General features: G+C 39.1%; 1 protein-coding gene across 2 annotated transcripts; it reads right to left on the bottom strand.

Moving 5' to 3' along the window:
- Positions 1-480: 480 nt before the first annotated feature.
- arhgap15 (Rho GTPase activating protein 15) lies at positions 481-21,409 on the bottom strand. Of its 2 annotated transcripts, XM_022209222.2 has the most exons (13): positions 21,316-21,409; positions 11,333-11,504; positions 11,192-11,263; positions 9,688-9,825; positions 9,516-9,605; positions 8,452-8,550; positions 5,586-5,721; positions 4,711-4,845; positions 4,304-4,402; positions 4,094-4,171; positions 3,249-3,383; positions 1,741-1,846; positions 481-969 (listed from the first exon to the last, which is right to left on the bottom strand). In XM_022209222.2, the coding sequence occupies exons 1-13, from the start codon at positions 21,327-21,329 to the stop codon at positions 786-788; spliced, it is 1,458 nt and encodes a 485-aa protein (XP_022064914.2). In that variant the 5' UTR covers positions 21,330-21,409; the 3' UTR covers positions 481-785. The 2 variants fall into 2 exon arrangements, with proteins under 2 accessions (XP_022064914.2, XP_022064915.2); XM_022209223.2 differs by lacking the exon at positions 11,192-11,263.
- Between the last annotated feature and the right edge of the window lie 1,410 nt (positions 21,410-22,819).

Genomic DNA, 22,819 nt, shown 5'->3' with positions numbered 1-22,819 from the left:
TCTTTGTTTCACTCAACATAAATACTCTTTTATCAGTGTTTTTTTCACAATAATATTAGGTTATATTACTGTTGTCTTTTAAAAAAACTGAAAATTTTAATTATAATGCTGTTTAAAAATGCTGTTCTTTTACACAAATTGAGGCCACTTTGAAAATCAGTGTAGCTAATGTTATTTTTTAAAGCTTGTTGGTGGACAAACAGGACAGTTTTAGTGGTTGTTTAATGAAATTATAGATTCTTTCTATTCGTTTTCTGAATCACCATTTAATAGAATGCTCATTTTTGCTTTTCTTTGGAGCCAATTTATCATTTAATGGGTAAAATTGTCAACAAATCATTTGTTGTTAGCAGCAGCTTTACATTTTAAGTTTTAGTAGAGGACAGGTTGCTGTAATTCATCAGGTTTCTTCTTCCATGGGCCTCTTTTGAAGGCATCTGCAGTGTAAAGTTCATCACATATAACCAACGTGAAACTTACCATCATTCAATCGACCAAGATGTCATCCATTGAAGTACATGGAGTTTGGTCCAAGTTTCACACTTTTAATTTCCATTATTTACCATCATTCCATCATTTTTACAAATATACAGATGTACGTTATAAATACACAGTTAAAAATATTTATTTTCAGTACATTATCTGGACGTGGTAAAGTTGCTAAAAAGATTATTATAAAATGAGGTTTGGTCGATGACAGCCAAAGCAATAATTAATTCATTAAAAGAAGTTTTCTGATCAGAGCAGAAGGAGTCTGTGGTCAGTCCGTCTGGTTCCGACTTGTTTTACTTCCCATCCATGTTGAAGATCTCTCGGCTCTCGATCAGGATGAACTCCACGATCTGGTTCTGGTACACCATGTTCACTGCCATGTTACCTCCGTCCAGCTCGGGCCACATCAGCGTCGGGCCGAACACGATGCCGATGCCCTGAGTGGACATCAGGTTCTTCTTGGAGAAGGCCAGAACTCTGGAGAACATCACAGGGAACAACAACAACAGGCTTTAACTTGAAAAACTTACAAAGAAAGATTAGTTCAGGTGTAGTTCAAGTATGATTCAGGTGAAGTTGAGGTGAGGTTCAGCTTAGTTTAGGTGTGTTTATGTGTGTTTTAGGTGCTGTTCAGGTGTAGTCCAGGTTTAGTTCAGGTGCAGTTGACGTGTAGTTCTGATGCTGTTCAAATGTAGTTCAGGTGTGATTCAGGTGTAGTTCAGCCTATTTTATGGATCGTTCTTTCGTGTTGTTCAGGTGTAGTTCAAGTGCAGTTCAGTTGTGGTCCAGGTGTAATTCAAATGGATTTTAGGTGTTATTCAGGTGTAGATTACATGTGGTTCGGGTGTGCCTTGGGTGTAGTTCAGGTTTAGTTTAGGCATAGTTCAGGTGTATTTAGGTCTAGTTCAGGCATATTTAGGTGTAGTTCAGGTATATTTTAGGTGTAGTTCAGGTGTATTTTAGGTGTAGTTCAGATATATTTTAGGTGTAGTTCCGGTATATTTTAGGTGTAGTTCAGGTGTATTTAAGGAGTAGTTCAGCTGTAGTTTAGATGTAGTTCAGATGTATCTTAGGTGCATTTTAGGTGTAGTTCAGATGTAGTTAAGGTGTAGTTCAGGCATGGTTCAGGTATATTTTAGGTATACTGTAGTTCAGGTGTATTTTAAGTGTATTTTAGGTGTAGTTTAGCTGTATTTTAGGTGTTGTTCAGGTGTAGTTCACGTGTATTTCAGGTGTAGTTCAGGTTACCTGTGCAGGTGGCTGAAGAGCAGCTTCATGGTCTCCTGGTTGGGATTTGGAAGCTGCTGGATCAGTTTCTTCACAGCCTGAATTTTCTGTTTGGATTCTTTGATTTCTGTTCAGACAAACAGCAGCAGCATTAGTTAGACATTAAGGTTGTACTGTAACAAACGTTGTAGTTTTATAAACGTTGTGGTTTAACATGTCGTCATGTTTCATCATTTAGTAGTTTGCTGTATGTTTTTGTCAGAGTGTAAAATCTCAGTTTAGCTTTTCGATCAATGAATTTATTGTTTCAAAAGTACATTAACCTGTTTAATCCCACTGGCAACAATTGTTGCCGCTCATTTTTCTTTTAATTTTTATTCTCTAAAAGTGTTGTTTTGGCTTTGGGCAGCTAATGCAAGTTTTAAAATCAAAGAACAGGTTGTCTCCTCTAAATTGCATCAATTGCGTCATGTAACTAGTGTGAATGGTCACATGACTAGGCCTCTTCTTGCCTGCTCCGATGGAAGGAGATGTCTGCCTCAAACTTGTACAAGAAGAATTTATTTCAATACCTTAACAGATATAATTGAGATATTTTGTACATACATTTTTTTAAAGGGTCTCCTACTGATATATAATAAGAATTTTATGCCTGCATGCATCTTTTGATCATGAGAAGAGTAAATGTAAGCATGGCAGCATCTGTTGCCGCTAGCATAATACATAGTCAATACATAGTCCATGCAATCAACCAGATTTTGTGACATATGGAGGAACTTCAGCAGACAGCATGAAACAAACTAAAGCAGACCCTGTTGATTTGTTCCTGCTGATGTATCCTCTAACTCTAAGGATGTTCACAAGATGATGCCATACACAAAACAGCTATCAATTGCATGAAAGCATTATGTACACTCATTGCCTGGCCATGATGTTAGAGTTCAGTAAATAGTCAATCGAAGCTACTGTCACAATGTAAATCTATTTTATTTTTGTAAACTATGGTCACTTCTTATTTTGGAAGATCAAACACTCTTAGCTCTATGTTTATTAAACTGTTTTATGAGACTGAAATGCAGTAATTGCAAAGTTGTCAATTTTAGTTGAGTTTTATTCATTGCTATAGTATCTTTATGTATCTTATAAAGTTGTGAATACAATTATATCCATGCCTAGTTATAATATATTACACTAATTAGTGTTAATGTTCCCCTTTTTTTTAAAAAAAGGTGTAAATAGGTCAAACTGAAGAATGTGTGTACATTTTGACTATGCAGTGTCCCACTGGCAACAATTGTTGCCAAGTATAAAACCTAGCTTTTCACTGAAAAAGTCAACATGAAATGAAAAAATGTATACATGCGATGCGTTAGGGGAGTCTAAGGAGTAAATTACATGCACTTATTTTGCCGGGAAAAATTTGGGATTAAACGGGTTAATCTTCATAATAAAATGCATTCTAGAGGACACCTAACAGATTTATGAGGGAAAAAAGCATTAATGAATGTATGTAGTCAGTTTTTACTCACTGACGGCCTCCACAAACTGCTGGAAGAACCTGAAGGGGAACAGCGGCTCCGGCAGCTCACGGAAGAACATCTTGAGGGCTCCAGTGACAACATGGATGTCCTCCCACTGATTGTGGTCCAGGTCCAGGTCCTCCTCTGGGGGGCGACAAATTCACTGATGTTAGCAGGGCTGCAGATTAGACTGATGCTGGGGTGAAGATCTGAGCTGGAACCAGTCTGTTCCACACTTCTACTTTTGGTAATTTCTACGTCAGGTTTCAATTTACAAACTCTGAAGGATGCTTATTTAGACCTCAAAATGTCACATTTGTCAGCTGTTTGCTTCAACAACTTTGCATCCGTTATAAACTAAAATGTCCATAAAAATTTGACTTTACTGGCATGAAAAGCCATTCATGTTCTGACTAACAGGCGCTGGAGTTTAATTTGCTCTTCCCAGCTGTTTAGGATTGTTTCCTCTAAGTTCATTTAAGTACCTGCAGCATCAGATAACAGCAAGATCCATATGAGAGACATTTAGACAAAACAACAGGGACTTAAATCAGGTCGGTTTGTGTATTTTTGGTCATTTTGTGCCTTTTTGTAATCAGTTTGTGGTCATTTTATTGTAATTTTTGGTCTTTTGGGGGCTCTGTGGTTATTTTATGTCTCTTTGTGTCATTTTTCATTTCTTTGTGGTCATAAATTATTTACTAATTCTAACTGGTCCCCAACATGGCAGCTGGATGATCAGGCTCTAACAGCAGTTTGGTACTTTTGTTCACCTCAGGCAGATGATCTTTTCCCCTGCAGGTAAATCAGCTGTCAGCTCAACTAAACAGACAGAAAGTTTGCGTTGAACTGACCTTGATCGATGATGAAGCGAAGTTTCTGGATCGTAGCCAGATTTCCACTGACTCTGTAGATCCCGTCAACATCCAGACCTGCAAACACAAACCACAGTTCAGGTATAAATACATGAAACATTTTCTGCTTTTATTGGATCCATAGCCAAATGAAACTTTAAATCAAAGTTGTGATGTGGCTATGAGTATGAAATCCTTTTCTGTCGTTACCTCGTTTGTCGACGGCTTCCAAACAAATCCGGACAAACTTTGGTACCGTCGTTCCTTCACGCTCACAGAGAGTCAACAGATGGCAGCCGAACACTCGATCTGAGACACAAGGTATCACAGTCACATTCAGTATTCATTATTACAGCAGGTTTGATCTCTGAAAGGGTTTAAATTATGTTTATTATAGTCAAAAACTCAGATTTAATCCAGATTAAAACTCTGAATCAAACTAAACTAAAACAGGTTAAAGAAAATGTAATCAACCTGAAATAAAATTCTTATTTAAACCAAATTTAAACTGAAGTCAAACAGATTTTGACTGGATAAAGTCTTAGATTCAGACTGGAGGCAGAAATATTAAACTGTTCATACAGAAGATGAAACTAAAGAGATCTTTGAGAAGGAACCTTTGATGAGGCCTTTCTCCTGCAGCGTCTTCATGGACGGACGTCTGGTGATGAACTTCTTCAGGCGGTTCTTCACTCCATTCTTGTCAGCGCTGTCTGAGGCGCTGTGCTTCAGCTTGGAGCTGCCGAACATGTCTGCAACGAGAGGTTCTGTTGGTTTCACCTGGAAATGAATCTAGATCTGTTCTCCAGCAGCTCCTGAAGAAACAACCTGAGCTCCAGAATCCTCTGCAGCTTCTACAGGTGCACCATAGAAAGTATCCTGTCCGGCTGCATCACCTCCTGGTACGGCAGTTGCACCGCCCTCAACCGTAAGGCTCTACAGAGGGCGGTGAAGACTGCACAGTACATCACCAGGACGATGCTGCCATCCATGGAGGAGCTCTACACCCAGCGGTGTAGGAAGAAGGCCAACAGAATTATTAGGGACTCTCACCACCCCAGCCACAAACTGTTCTGCCTGCTGCCTTCTGGCCGTCGTTACCGCAGCATCAGTGCCCGCACCAGCTGGCTCAGAGACAGTTTCATCCCCCAGGCCATAAGACTTTTAAACTCCAAATAACTTGAACATTTTGCACAACCCACCTCATTTGCACTTTTTACACTTTATCTTGATTGTTGTGTGTTCTTTTTTCTTTTTTTTTTTTTGCACTGTTGATGGGAATGAGAGATGCAAGCATTTCACTGCCAGTAATTGCTTCATGTAATTTCTAGTATGTGACAATAAAACTCTTGAATCTTGAGCTCCTCCATGTTCTAGTACTGAAGTTGTTCCATGTATAAGTACTGACAGAACAGTTTCCATGTATACGTACTGATGGAACAGTTTGAGTTCCACCATGTTCTAGTACTGAAGTTGTTCTGTGTTTACGTACTGATGGAGCGTCTGTGGATCGGGTTCTGTCTCTTGGTGTTCGGGGAGGCAGAACCATAGTTGGGTAGAGAACTGTGTCTGGGCAGGAACTCTGTACTGTTGGACCTCCGCAGAGGAAAACCTCGTTCGTCTTTAGTCTGGGAAGAGAAAAGAGTCACAACCAACCACATGAGAGCTTTTATTACATTAACATCTATACTGGACTGTAAATTTAACCCAGCACTGAGTCAAATGTTCAGTTTATCATGAAAAAATGTAAGTCCTCCTTCTGACCTCCTCAGAACCAACGGATTTTAGTCATTTTGCAGGTTTTTTGTGGTGATTCTGAAATTTTGTGGTGATTTTGTCTGTTTTTATGTTGTTTTTGTCTCTTCTTGTGGTAATGTGACATCCTTCTGTAGCGACTTTGCCTTTATAGTGTTGATTTTTCATGTTTTTATGGTGATTTTGTGTGTCCTTGGGGTAATTTTGACCGTTTTTGACCATTTAGCAGTTTTTTTGTGGTGATTTTGCTTCTTTTTGTGTTGATTTTGTTTCTTCTTGTGATAATTTCACATCCTTTTGTGGTACTTTTGTTTTATTGTGTTAATTTTTTGTGTTTTTGTTGTAATTTTGTGTGTCTTTGGAGTAATTTTGATCATTTTTGGTTATTTTTTGGTGGTGATTTTGAAACTTTGGGTTATTTTGCCTCTTTATTGCTGATTTTGTGTCTTCTTGTGGTAATTTCACATCCTATCATGGTGATTTTGAGTCTTTTGGGGGTAATTTTGTGTGTTTTTGTGGAAATTTGGGGTCCCTCTGTGATTAAAACAAAAGTAAAATAAAAGTAAAATTTTCAAAAATTAAAAAATGTGACACCTGGATGGATGTAAACCTGATCTGGTTACAGTTTTTCCTCCTAAATGTCATGAGTCTATCTGCTGGACTGATGAAGTTTGGAGGCTCAGAAATGATGGAAAAAATCCATTAAAAAGTGATAAATCTGGATCCACCTCTGTGGACTTCAAGGACCTGGAACTGTGAAATATTCATAATATGAAGGAGAAACTGTGCATAGTTTCAGTAAATGTAGTAAAGGTACTATCCATCCATCCATCCATTTTCCTCCGCTTATCCGGGGCCGGGTCGCGGGGGCAGCAGGCGAAGCAGGTCGTTCCAAACGTCCCTCCCCCCAGCGACACTTTCCAGCTCTTCCTGGGGGATCCCAAGGCGTTCCCAGGCCAGACGAGATATATAATCTCTCCAGCGAGTTCTGGGTCTGCCCCGGGGTCTCCTCCCAGACGGACGTGCTCGGAAAACCTCCAGAGGAAGTCTCCCCGGAGGCATCCGAATCAGGTGGCCAAACCACCTCAACTGGCTCCTTTCGATGCAAAGGAGCAGCGGCTCTACTCTGAGCTCCCTCCGGATGTCTGAGCTCCTCACCCTATCTCTAAGGCTGAGCCCAGCCACCCTACGGAGGAAGCTCATTTCGGCCGCTTGTATCCGCGATCTTGTTCTTTCGGTCACTACCCAAAGCTCATGACCATAGGTGAGGGTTGGAACGTAGATGGACTGGTAAATCGAGAGTTTCGCCTTACGGCTCAGCTCCCTCTTCACCACGACGGTTCGGTACAACGCCCGCATTACTGCTGACGCCGCACCAATCCGCCTGTCCATCTCCCGCTCCATTTTCCCATCACTCGTGAACAAGATCCCGAGATACTTAAACTCCTTCGCTTGGGGAAGCAACTCCCCCCACAACCCAGAGGGAACAATCCACCGGTTTCCGGCAGAGAACCATGGCCTCGGACTTGGAGGTGCTGATCCGCATCCCTGCCGCTTCACACTCGGCTGCAAACCGCTCCAGTGCATGCTGGAGGTCACGGTCTGAGGATGCCAACAAAACCACATCATCTGCAAAAAGCAGCGAAGCGATCCTGAGGCTCCCAAACCGAAAACCCTCCCCACCACGACTGCGCCTTGAAATCCTGTCCATGAAAACCACAAACAGGATTGGAGACAAGGGGCAGCCCTGGCGGAGTCCAACACCCACCGGAAACGTGTCTGACTTAATGCCGAGTATGCGGACACAGCTCTCACTTTGGTTGTACAGGGACCGAACGGCCCGTAACAACGAGCCTCGGACCCCATACTCCCGCAGTGCCCCCCACAAAGCCCCTCGGGGGACACGGTCGTAGGCCTTCTCCAGATCTACAAAGCACATGTAGACTGGCAGGTCATACTCCCATGACCCCCTCAGCAGCTCCGCAAGGGTAAAGAGCTGGTCTGCTGTTCCACGACCGGGACGGAATCCGCATTGCTCCTCCTGAATCCGAGGTTCAACTATCGGTCGGATCCTCCCTTCCAGCACCCTAGAGTAAACTTTCCCGGGGAGGCTGAGAAGTGTGATACCGCGATAGTTGGCACACACTCTCCGATCCCCCTTTTTAAAAATAGGGACCACCACCCCGGTCTGCCACTCCCCAGGTACTGTACCCGATGCCCACGCGACATTGCATAGACGTGTCAACCAAGACAGTCCAACAATGTCCAGAGCCTTCAGCATCTCAGGGCGAATCTCGTCCACACCTGGCGCCTTGCCACCGAGGAGCTTTTTAACTACCTCGGTAAAGGTACTAGACATAAAGAATCAGCTGATTCTGAGGAGGTCAAAGAGGAAGGTTTCACAGATTTAGTATTTTATTTTTTTACCCTTTTGTGTTGTTTCTAACACATTAGAGCATCACTCTGTTGACATAGTTGAATTTCTTTGGCTTGTTGGATTAAATTAGACACACGTGGACATTTTCTAAATAATGACTCTCAAAGATGATCAGACACTGACAGATAATGACAGTAACAGTTCTTTAGAAGGCATCGGTTCTTACTGAGGAGTTGATGGTCTTTCTGATGGCGTCGCACCATTTGTTGGCTGTAGAGCAATTGTCAGTCTGGATGAGGTATTCACTGCCGGTGTTTGTTGTGATCTGGAACACCAAGACAGCACCAAAGAACTTCATCATGTCAAAGTGAAAATCATTCTATAAAGTAATGAAAAACATAAAATATAGCATTAAAAAGATTCACCCCCTTCCAGTCAGTATTTACTACCTGACTGGAAGCTGTTGGTCTCCATCAGTCTGAACTCAGTTTTACCTCATTCTTCTTTATAAACTGTTAAACTCTGTCAGGTGACACAGATTTTCTGAGTGAACAGAACTCTGGACTGAGGTCTGGACTCTGACTCGGCCTCCAGAACTTCCACCTCGTTGTCTTTAAACCATTCCTGAATATCTTTCTGTTTTCTTCAACTCATTGTCTGGATGGAAAACTCGTCTTCTCCAAGTCTCAGTTCTCTTCAGACTGCATCAGGTCGTCCTCCAGGATTTCTCCAGACTCTGCTGCATTTATTTACCTTCTACCTGCTGCTGAGGAACACCATGATGCTGCCACCACCGTGCTTCACAGTCTTAATAGTATGTTTTGTGATAATGTTCAGTCTTTTGTCTCCATCAAACATATCATCTACTCTGATGGACATAAAGCTCCATCCTGGTCTCCTCAGACCAAAGAACCTTCTTCCAGGTGTCTTCAGAGTCTCCACATGTCTTCTGGTGAACTCCAGTCCAGGTTTAATTTGAGCTTTTTCCATCAGAGTCTTTCTCTTTGTCTCCATAAAGCTTTGACTAGTGAAGAACAGACAACAGTTGTTGGATGAACAGTCTCTAACATCTCAGCTGCTGAAGCTGGAACTCCTTCAGAGGAGTCATAGAGTCTTGTGGCCTCACTCTAGTCTCTTTCTTCTCGGTCTCTCAGTCTTTGAGGACGTCCTGCTCTAGTCAGATTTATTAATGTTCCATCTTCCTTCTATTTCTTAAAGATGGATTTAACTGGACTCTAAGAGGTGTTCAGTGATTTGGGGAAAAATACTAAAAAGGTTTGTGTTTGTTACCTGGAAAACATTTTTCCTGCTGGATTTCTCTTTTGTCCATTCGATAACAGCTCCACACAGCTGGACCACATCTGTCTTCCCTCCTGGTTTCTGAACACAGAGGAAACTTTAAAGAACTGGAGGCTGAGTGAAGATGCAGCAGAGACGAAGTGGATTAGAAGTATTCTCCTACCTGACTAGTTTCCTGTTTGTCTTTGTAGAGCAGCAGCTGGTCTGAGGTCAGCACCGTCCACATCAAAGCCCAGTTCTTCCTCTGCTTCTTCCCGCTCTCTGAGATTTTAGCGACGTTCAGGTGTTCTTTCAGCTCCACCTGCAGAAACACAACATTCACTCACTGCAGACTCTGTTGCACAGATTGTGTCTGACATGCAGAAAAATAGCATTTAAAAAACAAATTCTTGGAGCTCATGGTTCTCAAACAGGTTTCCATTTTTGGGAGTCAAATTCCAACAAAAGTCACAATTCCAGCAGTTTCTGTCTTTACACACATAATAACAACACACATAATAAACATATACAAACACCAGTTTTTGTTTCCTACCAGTGAATCCACATCACCATCAAAAGATCCAAAAACTAGAACCTTGTCTTGTCATAACAGTCCTTTACTGTATCCATCCCATCATTCAATCATTAACTAGAAACTATTCCATGTTTGTCCATAATAACTTAAAATGTGTCCAAAATGACCCAAAGTTTGTCCAAAACAACTCAAAACTGGTCCAAAATAATTCAAACCTGTTCAAAATGACTCACAATTGTCCACATGGATTATATTGTCATTTTGACATGTCAAAATATAAATAAAAACTGGAATCTTGTCTTGATATAATTAGCAAACATCAGATTCTCTTGATGTTAGAGCATCAAAAGTTAGTGAAATGTCGCCCAAAGACTATGTTTTTAAAATGCATCCATTCATATATATACGGTGTATATATATATATATATATATATATATATGTACACACACACTAACAGGAACTTTATGAAGCCACGATTCCACCAAAGTTTGAACATTTTGCACTTATTCCAGTTTTCAAGGACCCATGATTATTCATTATTGTCATTTTGGACCATTTTGAATCACTTTGGACAACTTTCATTTTTTACAAATTTCAAGTCAAACTATTGAAAAACTGGAACCTTGTCTATGACATAATTAATACGCATAAATTTCTACAGATGTTAAAACCTTGAAATTAGCAAAATGTCGACCAAATACTTTATTTTGAGTAGAAATATGGATCCATCCATCCATAGATATACACTTACAGAAACTTTCTGGGAACATAATACCAGCCTTGTTTGAAATTTTCTCCATTTTTTTTCCATTTTCAAGGACAAATAATGAAGAATGTGTCCTCTACTGGATCCACTCCATCACCTGGATCATCTGAAAACTGTCCTGTCTGAGTCCTCATCAGATTTAATGTCTCTTGGAGTTTTATTTCTGGAGATGTTCAACCATTAAAATGACGACACAGGAATATTTGAAGCTGAAAATCCAGAAATTTACAGATCTGAAAACAGATGACATTCTCAAAATTCAGCCAAAAATATTTAACAGAACTAAGGTTTGGCTCCCAAATAACAAATAAGAACTTCATCCGAGGCGGTGCAGCGACGTATTTGCTGGATTCCATCTGAACTGTTATTTTCCAGGTTTTACTCACCAGTGGCTCAAATAATGCGGCTCCTGAAACAACAACGTTGTGCTGCGACTGATTCCTGCGATGCCGATTGATCTACAACAGGAGACGGCAGTTAGAACCTGAGCTGAGGTTCTGCAGCTGCTGGTTCTGACTTCTACGTACCGGTTTCTGAGGGAGGTCGGACTCCTGCAGGACCATGGACTTGGACTGACTGAGGCGGTCGGTGGAGCTCTGGACGTTCTTGATGCGCATCTGAACGGCTCCCTGAGCTGCTGTGCTGTGAGGAAGAACCGGAGGAAGAACCGGAGGCTTCACTGCCTGGAGGTTGGTGATTCTGGACAGACAGAAACCAGACTGTCAAAACCTTATAATGAGGATCGATGTTTCAGGGGGAATCAACGAAATCGAAACAAAATCACCACAAAAAATACTGAAATTACCACAAAATGACACAAAAACACAAAATCTCCACAAAAAACCTCCAAATTACCCCCAAAAAGATGCAAAATCACCACAAAAAGGAACAAAATCACCACAAAATGAGACACAATCACCACAAAAAACACAATCTTCACAGAAAAATCACCACCAGAAGATGTAAAATCACCACATAAGAGGGAAAATTACCACGAAGACTTAAAATTGCCAAAAAAAGAAGCAAAATCACCTAAACTAAAAGCAAAATCACCACAAAATGAAGCAAAACCTATTAAAAAAGATTCTAAATTGCCCTGAAGTCTCAAAATTACCACAAAAAACATGTAAAATCCCCACAAAATATCCCAATCTACCAGTGAAACACAAAATTACGACGGAAGGACACAAAATCTCCACACAAAAAGCAAAATCCCCACAGAAAGTCATGATATCTCCTCAAAAAAAGCAAAATCAGTACAGAGAACATTTTCCACCAAACGGCTGAAATGAATCATAAGAAACTCCATCATCTCAACAGACACAAAATCTCCATAAAAAATACAAACCCCCTGTAAGGATGCACAATTATCCAAAAAAAAGAAGTGAAATTACCATAAAAAAAACTCAAAATCAGCACAAAAAGATACAAAATTACCCTAAAGACTTCAAATTGTTTCTAAAAACATGCAAAAAATTATCATAAAATGGCTGGAATTACCACAAAGAAACAACCACAAAAAGGTGAAATTTCCACAAAAGACACAAAATCAATAAAAGAGGTGAAATTACCTCAAAGACTAAAAAACACTCATGCAAAATTGCCACACAATAACCCAAATTAACAGAAAATCTCAATTAAAAAAATGCAAAATCACAACAAAAAACACGTGAAACTGCCACATAATTGCTGGAATTACCCCCAAAGAAAAATAGAACTGACACAAAAAGACACAAAATCACCACAGAAATGATGAAATTACCACAAAATGACAAACTCAACACAAAACGAGGATAAGTTCTCCCAAAGTCTCACCTGTCACAAAAAATGTGCAAAATCACCCCAAAATGGATAAAGCCACCTCAAAGAAACTCAGTCACCTCAAAAGGCACAAAATCTTCTACATAATCATATAAAATTTCCACCAAGTGGTTGAAATTAACCCAGAGAAATTCAATTTGCTCCAAGAACACAAAATCTCCATTAAAAAAAAAGCAAAATCACAACAAAAAGATGCCCAATCAAAAAGGAGGTGAAATGTCCATAAAAAGGCCCAAAATCAACATAAACAGAGGCTAAATTACCCCCAAAGGCCCAAACACACCTGCACAATCACCATAAAATGCCTGAAATTGCTTCAAAGAAACATAATACGACAAAAAGATATAAAATCACCATCAAAAAAAAATGCAAAATCATCGTGAAAGGACAGAAAATCACCCGAAAAACTGTTAGAATTACCACAAAAAGATGGAAAATCATCAGAAAAGAAGCTAAATAACCCCCAAAGATTTAAAATTACTATATTAATTAAAGTGGCTGAAATTACCTCAAAGAAACACAAGATCACCTCAATCAAATGCAAAATCAACACAAAAAGATGAAAAATCAACACAAAACTGCAGAAATTTCCACAAAGAAACAAGAGACAGTTTATCACACTGGTCTGATAATTATTTCCAACACTGAAACGTTAAACAGTCACATATGAATGTATAAAAGAAGTTAGAATGTAAAATTAGCAGAGAACATTAAGAAGATTTAAGAAAAAAAAAGATTTAAGCAGATAAAAACTGTTTGCATGGAACAAAAAATGTGATTTGGGAAGAGGACATTTACTAGCCTAGCCCTGCTAGACCCATGTTCTGACGGCACAAGGGTCTAAGGACGCTCGACAGGGAGGGAGGCGGGCTAAAAGGTTGTCTATCAAATCACTCTGCAGCAATTGGGTAGGTATACAACCAATCAGCGCAACGAATAGGCTCCTAGAGCGCCGGAAATCAGAGGATGCGGTAGTTCGGTGAAGCCTTATTTATACAGTCAATGGGTGAAGCTCAAGTATATTACAGACATGTTAACAGAAAGATTATTCAGAGTCGGTGCTAATGGAGCTCAACGACTGTTGTCGTTTTTGACCGACCCTGGCAGAGAATTTAATTCGTTGCCGTGGGTTGTCTAGCGCGGCTAGGCTAGTTGTTTCCGGTTGTTTCTGTCAGAATCATCGCGCCTCTGTCGTCACTTAGTTACGCCCGCCTTCTGACTCTACACTTCATGGTGATTGGTCCGGCCAGTTTTAGGAGAATCCAACCTCGAGCCTTATGGAGGGTAACTAGACCCACTCTGGCAGAGAATTAAATTCGTTGCTGTGGGTTGTCTAGCGCGGCTAGGCTACACATTTACTTTATTTAATATGTAAATTAATGCTTCTTTTTCTCTGTCATTTAACAAAATTGAGAAAATCTGTGAATTACCAGTAAATGGATCATGAAATGTGAGTAAAAATCTCTTTTAAAGTTTTTCTTTTTTTTATCTTGTGTATTCTCTCAGAAATCATGAAGCATCTCTTAGAAGTTCCTGATTATCCAGCATTATATTCAGTATTATAAGCAGCATTTCTCTGCATTTTAGGTCATATTTATGTGAAGCTGCAGTTTGATTCCAGATGTGGGGCAGAAATGTTGATTATTTTGTGCATTTATGAAGCTGTTTGCAGCTTAAACGTCTCTGATTCGTCTCTTACAGAAACACTGTTTGCAAAACAACCTGTTTCACCACCAGAACCTTTGGCCCGACTGCACAGACCTTCCCTCTTCTCTGTTCCACTCGGTCTGAGGTGGTGAACATCCAGCGCTTTCTTTCCTGTCTGGGTTCCTGTTTGCTGCTCTGGTTGCTTCACTTCACTTTCACAACTTCTGCCGTCTTTGCCAACCAGCAGCGCTACAAAAACACGCTAAGTATCACCAGAAAACAGGCTGAGAGCCCAAGAAAATGAAGATAAAAACCCCCACGAAATAAAGTAAATGAAAGAAAATGAAAAATCATCCACAGCAATAGTAAAATACACAAAACAAAATACAAAAAGATGCAAAAGATCGCTAAAACGTAGCATGAAATGACCGTAAAATGCAAAAAAATCTACCAAAAAGTGGTGCAAAACAAACCCAAAAAGATGTAAAATCACTAAAATGTGACAAAATGAACACACAAGACAAACAAAAACTATCAAAATCTGATGTAAAACAAGTAGAAAGTATGTACAATGACAAAAATGTGACAAGAAATAAACACAAAGAGATGTAAAATGACTAAAGTGTTGTGCAAAACCAAAAGAAAACGTCAACTGACCAAAATACGACAAAAAAAGATGCAAAAGCACCTAAATGTGACACAAAATGAACACAAAAGGCAAAAAAAAAAAACGAAATTTGATGCAAAACAGACAAAAAAAACATTTAAAATCACTAAAATGTCACAAACTGTAAAAAAACAACTACCAAACCTCACACAAATTATGCACAATGGTATGTGGAATCACCTAAACATGACATGAAACAAACACAAAAAGATGTAAAATCACTAAAATGTGACACTAAATTACCATAAAAAGACATAAATCGAGTGAAGTGTTTTGCAAAACCAACAGAAAACGTGTAAACTGACCAAAATGTGGCACAAAGCAAATAGAGAAGAGGTAAAATCACTAAAACATGACACAAATTGAACACAAAAGGCAAAAAACAACAAAGATTTGATGCAAAACTAACAAAAAAAGATGTAAAATCACAAAAATGTCACACAAAACACCCCAAAATGGTAGAAAACTACCAAAGACTGACACAAAACGAACACAAAAAGATGTAAAATCACAAAAATGTGCCACAGAATGAACACACAAAGACATAAAACAAACCAAACGGAACCAAAAAACAAAAGACATAAATATGACAAAGCGAACACAGAAGATGTAGTATCACTAAAATGTGACATGAAATGACCAAAAAACAACGAAAATGTGGTTCAAAACGAAAACAAAAAGATGTAAAATCACTAGAATGGGACACGGAACAAACACAAACAGGAAACACCTGAGACATAACGTTAAATAGTTAAAAACACGTGAAACCTTTATGCTGGTTTGAGATCAAAGTGAAAGTGATCTGTCATCTTAGGATCAGGATGTTTGTTGCGTCAGAGTCCTGATGTCAGAACTAAAAGTGTAAACATGGTGGACACGTGGAGAATCTTCCTCTGTGAAACCGTTTGATCAAAGCATCAGAGACGGAAGCAGAAAATATGAGAAAATGATTCAACCACAGAAAGAATCCTGTTGAGAGGACGATCCTGGAGTTAAAAAAGGATTCATGTTCTGACCCACTGTCAGGACGATGCATTCACTGTGGTCAGAAGAGACTTAAAATGACCACAATGTGACACAAAAGTACCACAAAGAAACACAAAATGACCACAATTTTACACAAAACTACCACAAAGAAACATAAAATGACCAAATTTGACACAAAACTACCACAAAGAAATATAAAATGACCACAATGTGACACAAAAGTACCACAAAGAAACACAAAATGACCACATTTTTACACAAAACTACCACAAAGAAACATAAAATGACCAAATTTGACACAAAACTACCACAAAGAAATATAAAATGACCACAATGTGACACAAAAGTACCACAAAGAAACACAAAATGACCACATTTTTACACAAAACTACCACAAAGAAACATAAAATGACCAAATTTGACACAAAATTACCACAAAGAAACACAAAATGACCACAATTTGACACAAAACTAGCACAAAGAAACACAAAATGACCACAATCTGACACAAAACTAGCACAAAGAAACACAAAATGACCACAATGTGACACAAAACTACCGCAAAGAAACATAAAATGACCACAATGTGACACAAAACTAGCACAAAGAAACACAAAATGACCACAATCTGACACAAAACTAGCACAAAGAAACAAAAAATGACCACAATCTGACACAAAACTACCGCAAAGAAACACAAAATAACCACAATGTGACACAAAACTATGACAAAGAAACACAAAATGACCACGTGACACAAAACTACCGCAAAGAAACATAAAATGACCACAATTTGACACAAAACTACCACAAAGAAACACAAAATGACCACAATGTGACACAAAACTAGCACAAAGAAACAAAAAATGACCACAATTTGACACAAAAGTACCGCAAAGAAACACAAAATAACCACAATCTGACACAAAACTAGCACAAAGAAACACAAAATGACCACAATTTGACACAAAAGTACCGCAAAGAAATATAAAATGACCACAATTTGACACAAAACTACCGCAAAGAAACACAAAATGACCACAATGTGACACAAAACTAGCACAAAGAAACATAAAATGACCACAATTTGACACAAAACTACCGCAAAGAAACACAAAATAACCACAATCTGACACAAAACTAGCACAAAGAAACACAAAATGACCACAATTTGACACAAAAGTACCGCAAAGAAATATAAAATGACCACAATTTGACACAAAACTACCGCAAAGAAACACAAAATGACCACAATGTGACACAAAACTACCGCAAAGAAATATAAAATGACCACAATTTGACACAAAACTACCGCAAAGAAACATAAAATGACCAAATTTGACACAAAACTACCACAAAGAAATATAAAATGACCACAATATGACACAAAACTACCACAAAGAAACATAAAATGACTACAATTTGACACAAAACTACCGCAAAGAAATATAAAATGACCAAATTTGACACAAAACTACCACAAAGAAATACAAAATGACCACAATGTGACACAAAACTACCGCAAAGAAACATAAAATGACCACAATTTGACACAAAACTACCGCAAAGAAACACAAAATAACCACAATCTGACACAAAACTAGCACAAAGAAACACAAAATGACCACAATTTGACACAAAAGTACCGCAAAGAAATATAAAATGACCACAATCTGACACAAAACTACCACAAAGAAACACAAAATGACCACAATGTGACACAAAACTACCACAAAGAAACACAAAATGACCACAATCTGACACAAAACTACCACAAAGAAACACAAAATGACGACAATCTGACACAGAACTACCGCAAAGAAACACAAAATGACCAAATTTGACACAAAAGTAACACAAAGAAACACAAAATGACCACAAAAACATTCAAATCCGCCACAAAAAGAACAAAACCGTCCTTGAAAGTTTACCCAGAGTGGACAGTTTTTGGCCTGAACTCATCCAGAATGATTCAAAAATTGTGCACAATGCGTTAAAAGATGTCCAAAATAACCCAAAAATGCGCCCAAAACGGTCAGAAACTACTCAGTTTTTGCCCAAAATGACAAAACTGCAAAAAATGATCAAAATGTAAGTAAAATGATCCTTTCATCGTCTGGAACTTGTTCTGACCAACCATCTCTGTGCTTCACTGTCAGGACTATGCATTCACTGTGGTCAGAATAGACAGAAAATGACCACACTTTGACACAAAACAACCACAAAGAAACACAAATTGACCACAAAACCACTCAAATCTGCCACAAAAAGAACAAAACAGTCCCTAAGAGTTTACCCAGAATGCACTTTTTTATGCACTTTTTTACCTGAAACTTTCCCAGAATTACTCAAAAATTGTGCAAAATTGGTCAAAAGATGTCCGAAATAACCCCAAAACGTGCCCAAAAATGATCAGAACTACACAGATTTTGCCCAAAATGACAAAAACTTCTCCAAAATTGCCAAAAATGATCAAAATGTGGGTAAAAACGATCCATTCATGGTCTAGAACTTGTTCTGTCCAACCACTCTGTGCTTCACTGTCAGGACTATGCATTCACTGTGGTGGTCCTGGTCAGAGGAGACACAGAATTTGACACAAAAAAATCACAAAAACACACAAAAAGACAATTTCAGTCATTTCCGCTCTATTTGTTGTGATTTTACATCTGTTTGTGGTAGGGCTGGCCCGAATAGTGGTTTCTGGCCACTGGATATTCGGGCCCTTTTAAAGACGAATATCCGAATATTCGTTCCGCCCCGTAACATCTGACGGGGGTGGGGGGTGGGGATGGGGTGTTGGGTGGGGTGGGGGGGTTGGAGACGGCCCGGAAATTCGGATCTGTTCGTCTGGTCTCCCGGTCCAAATTTTGCCTTCATTTTGTCTTCAGTTAAACTGAAGAATTCCGAAACAGCGGAGGTCTTCAGCATCTTGTCTTGTGTTTATGCAACGAAGTGAAGCGTGATGTCACAGTCGGCAGCAACCCGGCCATTCGGGTGGTGGTAAGAAACACGAATGGAGGAGCCGAAATGAGCCGAACACGACGGGATGAGCCGAAGTGGGCTGAAGGCGAAGGGAAGAGACGAGCTCCGAATATTTTCGTCTGGGGGGAGGAAGGGGTGATCACATCGACATATGTGTATATGTTTATGTGATCACAGGATGGGATGAGCAGATGTGGGCAGAAGGCGGAGGGAAGACAGTAACGCCGCATATTCTTTCTGCCCGGTAACGTCCGAATATTCGGATACCCAAATTAATATCCGGATACCGCCGTAGCGAACGAATATTCGGATATTTGGGATATTCGGGTCCAGGCGTAGTTTGTGGTGATTTTGAATTTTTTGTGGTAACGTCAGCCCATTTTGTGAAGATATTTGTGTCTCCTTATGGTAGTTTTGGTCCATTTTGTGGTGATTTTGCTGCCTTTGTGGTAATTTTGCGTCTCTTTGTTGCAATTCCGGCCCTTTTTATGGTGATTGGGTAATTTTACCTCTTTTTGTAATGATTTTGCATCTGTTTATTTAGCATTTCTGTGTGGTGTTTTTATGTTTCTCTGTTATGCTTTCAGCCCTTATTTTTTGTGATTTTGAGTTTTTGTGGTAATTTCAGCCATTTTATGAAAATATTTGTCTCTTTATGTTGGTTTTGACTATTTTTTGATGTGATTTTACATATTGTTCGGATTAGAGGTTTTTTGTTCGAATTTTAGGCTTTTTTTTTTCGAATTTTAGGTTTCTTTGGAGTAATTTGGGCCCTTTTTGAGGTCATTTTGTGTCTTTCTTCTGATTTTGCTTCTTTTTGTAGTGATGTTGCATCTGTTTGTGTTAATTCTGTATCTTTTGTGGTGATTTTGAGTTTTTTGTGGTAACATCAGCCTTTTTTGTGAAGATTTCAGATTTCGTGTCCTTTTATGGTGATCCTGTGTTTCTTTGTGGTAATTTCTGCCATTTTTGAGGTGATTTTGCATCTCTTTGTTATAATTTTGATTCTTTTTCTGGTGATTTTAAGTTTTTAGGGTAATTTTTCCTCTTTCAGTTGTGATTTTGTGTCTGTCTGTGGTAATTTATCTCTTTTTGTAGTGATTTAGTTTTGCTTTATGGTAATTTTGCATTTCTTTGGTGGAAATTTTGTCTTTTTGCAGTAATTTGCATGTCTTTGTTATAATTTTGGCCATTTTTGTGGTGAATGATAGTCTTTGTGGCAATTTTACATATTTTGTGTAGATATTGTGTCTTTTTGTGGTGATTTTGAGCTTCTTTGGAGAAATTGTTACTCTTTTTGCAGTGATTTTAAGTCTTTGGGGTAATTTCACCTCTTTTTGTAATGATTTTGCCTATTTCAAATGTTGATATTGGTTTTCCGTCTTTATGGGGTAATTTTACATCTTTTTATGGCGATTTTGTCTTTTTTTGTGGAGGTTTTGTTTTTATTTGCATCATTTTGAGTTAAAAAAAATCCATTGCTCACATTTTCTGAATACAAAACCAGATTTAGTCTTCAGATTTGACACCTGGATTGATGTAAAACTGATCTGGTGTCAGTTTTTCAGAACTCATATGTTTCTCCTCCTAAATGTCATGGTTCTATCTGCTGGACTGATGAAGTTCTGAGGCTCAGAAATGATGGAAAAGTACATTAAAAAGTGATAAATGTGGACCCACCTCTATGAACTTCAAAGACCTGGAACTCAGTATGAAGGTAAAACTTTAATTCACATCCTAAAGTTACTGTAGATAAAGATTAGACAGATTCTGAAGTGTTTAAAGATGAGTTATTGATTTTTAATGGATTGAATCTGTACTGTGTTGTTGGCTAACTGCTGACGGTTTTGCTGTTTTATTGGAAATTCAAACATTGAGGTTTAAACAGGAGTTAAAGCAGCAGAGACGATACGTTTAACGGAAGATCAGTGCCATTAACACTGAACAGATATTTGAAGCTTCACTGTGTTTCACCTCTGTGGGTTTGAAACTTTTTCAGTGCGAGCTGAAACCACAGAGCGACTGCTGCCAGAAATATAAGAGCCGGAAACACAGTGAAACCCTCCAAACAACGGAAACTAGAAGCTCAGTCAGTCATGAAGACCTCGCACCTCCTTACATAATGTGAACAATAGACTAAAAACTAACAACTGGAGTCCAGAACTAAAATACAGACGTAAACTCTGACTTACAGCAGTCTGTCTTTAGAAAACATGTAGATTAGTTGGTTTAGAAACATCTGTGGAGAACTGCTGTTTCATCCGTCACACCTCAGTGACTGAAGACCAGCAGATTAATAAATCTATGAGTGTTTAATGTCTAATGATGTGAATTCAGCTGCAGAGAAACCAGATATTCAGACCACGAACTGCAGTACAGAAAGCAGGACGGAGGGTTTCTTACCTCGTACTCGCCATCGCAGAGCGTCGGATCGCAGAAGACGAGACGCAGACAGTTAGAGGAAGTAAGATTCATCACGTGGCTTCTTCAGATCTGTCTCACACTGCCGCTGTCGCAACACTTCCTGAAAACTAAACCTCCGTCTAATGTAGCCCACCAGACGATCAATAACCAATAATCAGGATGCCAGATTGTCAATAATCAATAATCAGGATGACAAACTGTGAAAAAACAAGAATCAGGATATCATACTGTTAATAATTAATAATCAGAATGTCAAACTGTCAATCAATAATCAGGATACTAAACTATTAATAATCAGGATACCAAACCATCAATCAATAATCAATCATAGATATTAAACTGCTGCTGTTTTGCTGTTAAAACTACGATTCATCCCATAATATGATTCTGCGTCATTAAATGAAGTTATTGTTGTTTATCCTCATACAAATGAAGACGTTTCCTCCATGAACTGACATTTTAGGTTCCATCTAATGAGCTTCCTGCTGCTCTCTGTCTCCTGAAGTCTCCAGATGATGGTCCTGATGTAAGCTGCTGCAATCAGTTCATCCTCTGAGGAACCACCTCAGGACCTCCTGAGACATTTAAACTTCCTGTGGTCATTAGACGCTAAACGGTCAACATGTTGTCGTCGCTCGTGTTCCTCAGGGGCTAATTAGCCTGAAACAAACATGTAGCAGCTGTCCGCTAACGAGAAAAACAACAAGAATAGTCCCACAGCTGGTTCCTGTCCAACATCTTACCGTACGAGTAAAAATATCTGGGTCATCTTTAAAATGTTACCAGATTCATCAAGCTTATCCTCTGTTCCTCACTGTGGGGTCATTATATTCAATGTGGAGTCATTATCACTGACTGTGGGGTCATTATTACTCACTGTGAGGTCATTATCACTCACTGTGAGGTCATTATCACTCACTGTGGGGTCATTATCACTCACTTTAGGGTCATTATCACTCACTGTGGGGTCACTATCACTCACCATAGGGTCATTGTTACTCACTGTGGGGTCATTGTCACTCATTGTGGGGTCATTATCACTCACTGTGGGGTCATTATCAATCACTATAAGGTCTTTATCACTCACTATAGGGTCATTGTCACTCACTGTGAGGTCATTATCACTCACTGTGGGGTCATTATCACTCCCTGTGAGGTCATTATCACTCACTGTGGGGTCATTATTACTCACTGTGATGTCATTATTACTCACTGTGGGGTCATTATTACTATAGGGTCATTATTACTCACTGTGAGGTCATTATCACTCACTGTGGGGTTGTTATTACTCACTATAGGGTCATTATCACTCACTGTGGGATCATTATTACAAACTGTGGGGTCATTATTACTCACTGTGGGGTCAGTATCACTCACTGTGAGGTCATTATCACTCAGTGTGGGGTCATTATCACTCACTGTGGAGTCATTATCACTCACTGTGAGGTCATTATCACTCACTGTGTGGTCATTATCACACACT

The sequence above is a fragment of the Acanthochromis polyacanthus genome, chromosome 14 (assembly GCF_021347895.1).
Source record: "Acanthochromis polyacanthus isolate Apoly-LR-REF ecotype Palm Island chromosome 14, KAUST_Apoly_ChrSc, whole genome shotgun sequence".
In the NCBI taxonomy this organism is placed as follows: domain Eukaryota; kingdom Metazoa; phylum Chordata; class Actinopteri; family Pomacentridae; genus Acanthochromis; species Acanthochromis polyacanthus.
This window is presented reverse-complemented; position numbering and strand designations above follow the sequence as displayed.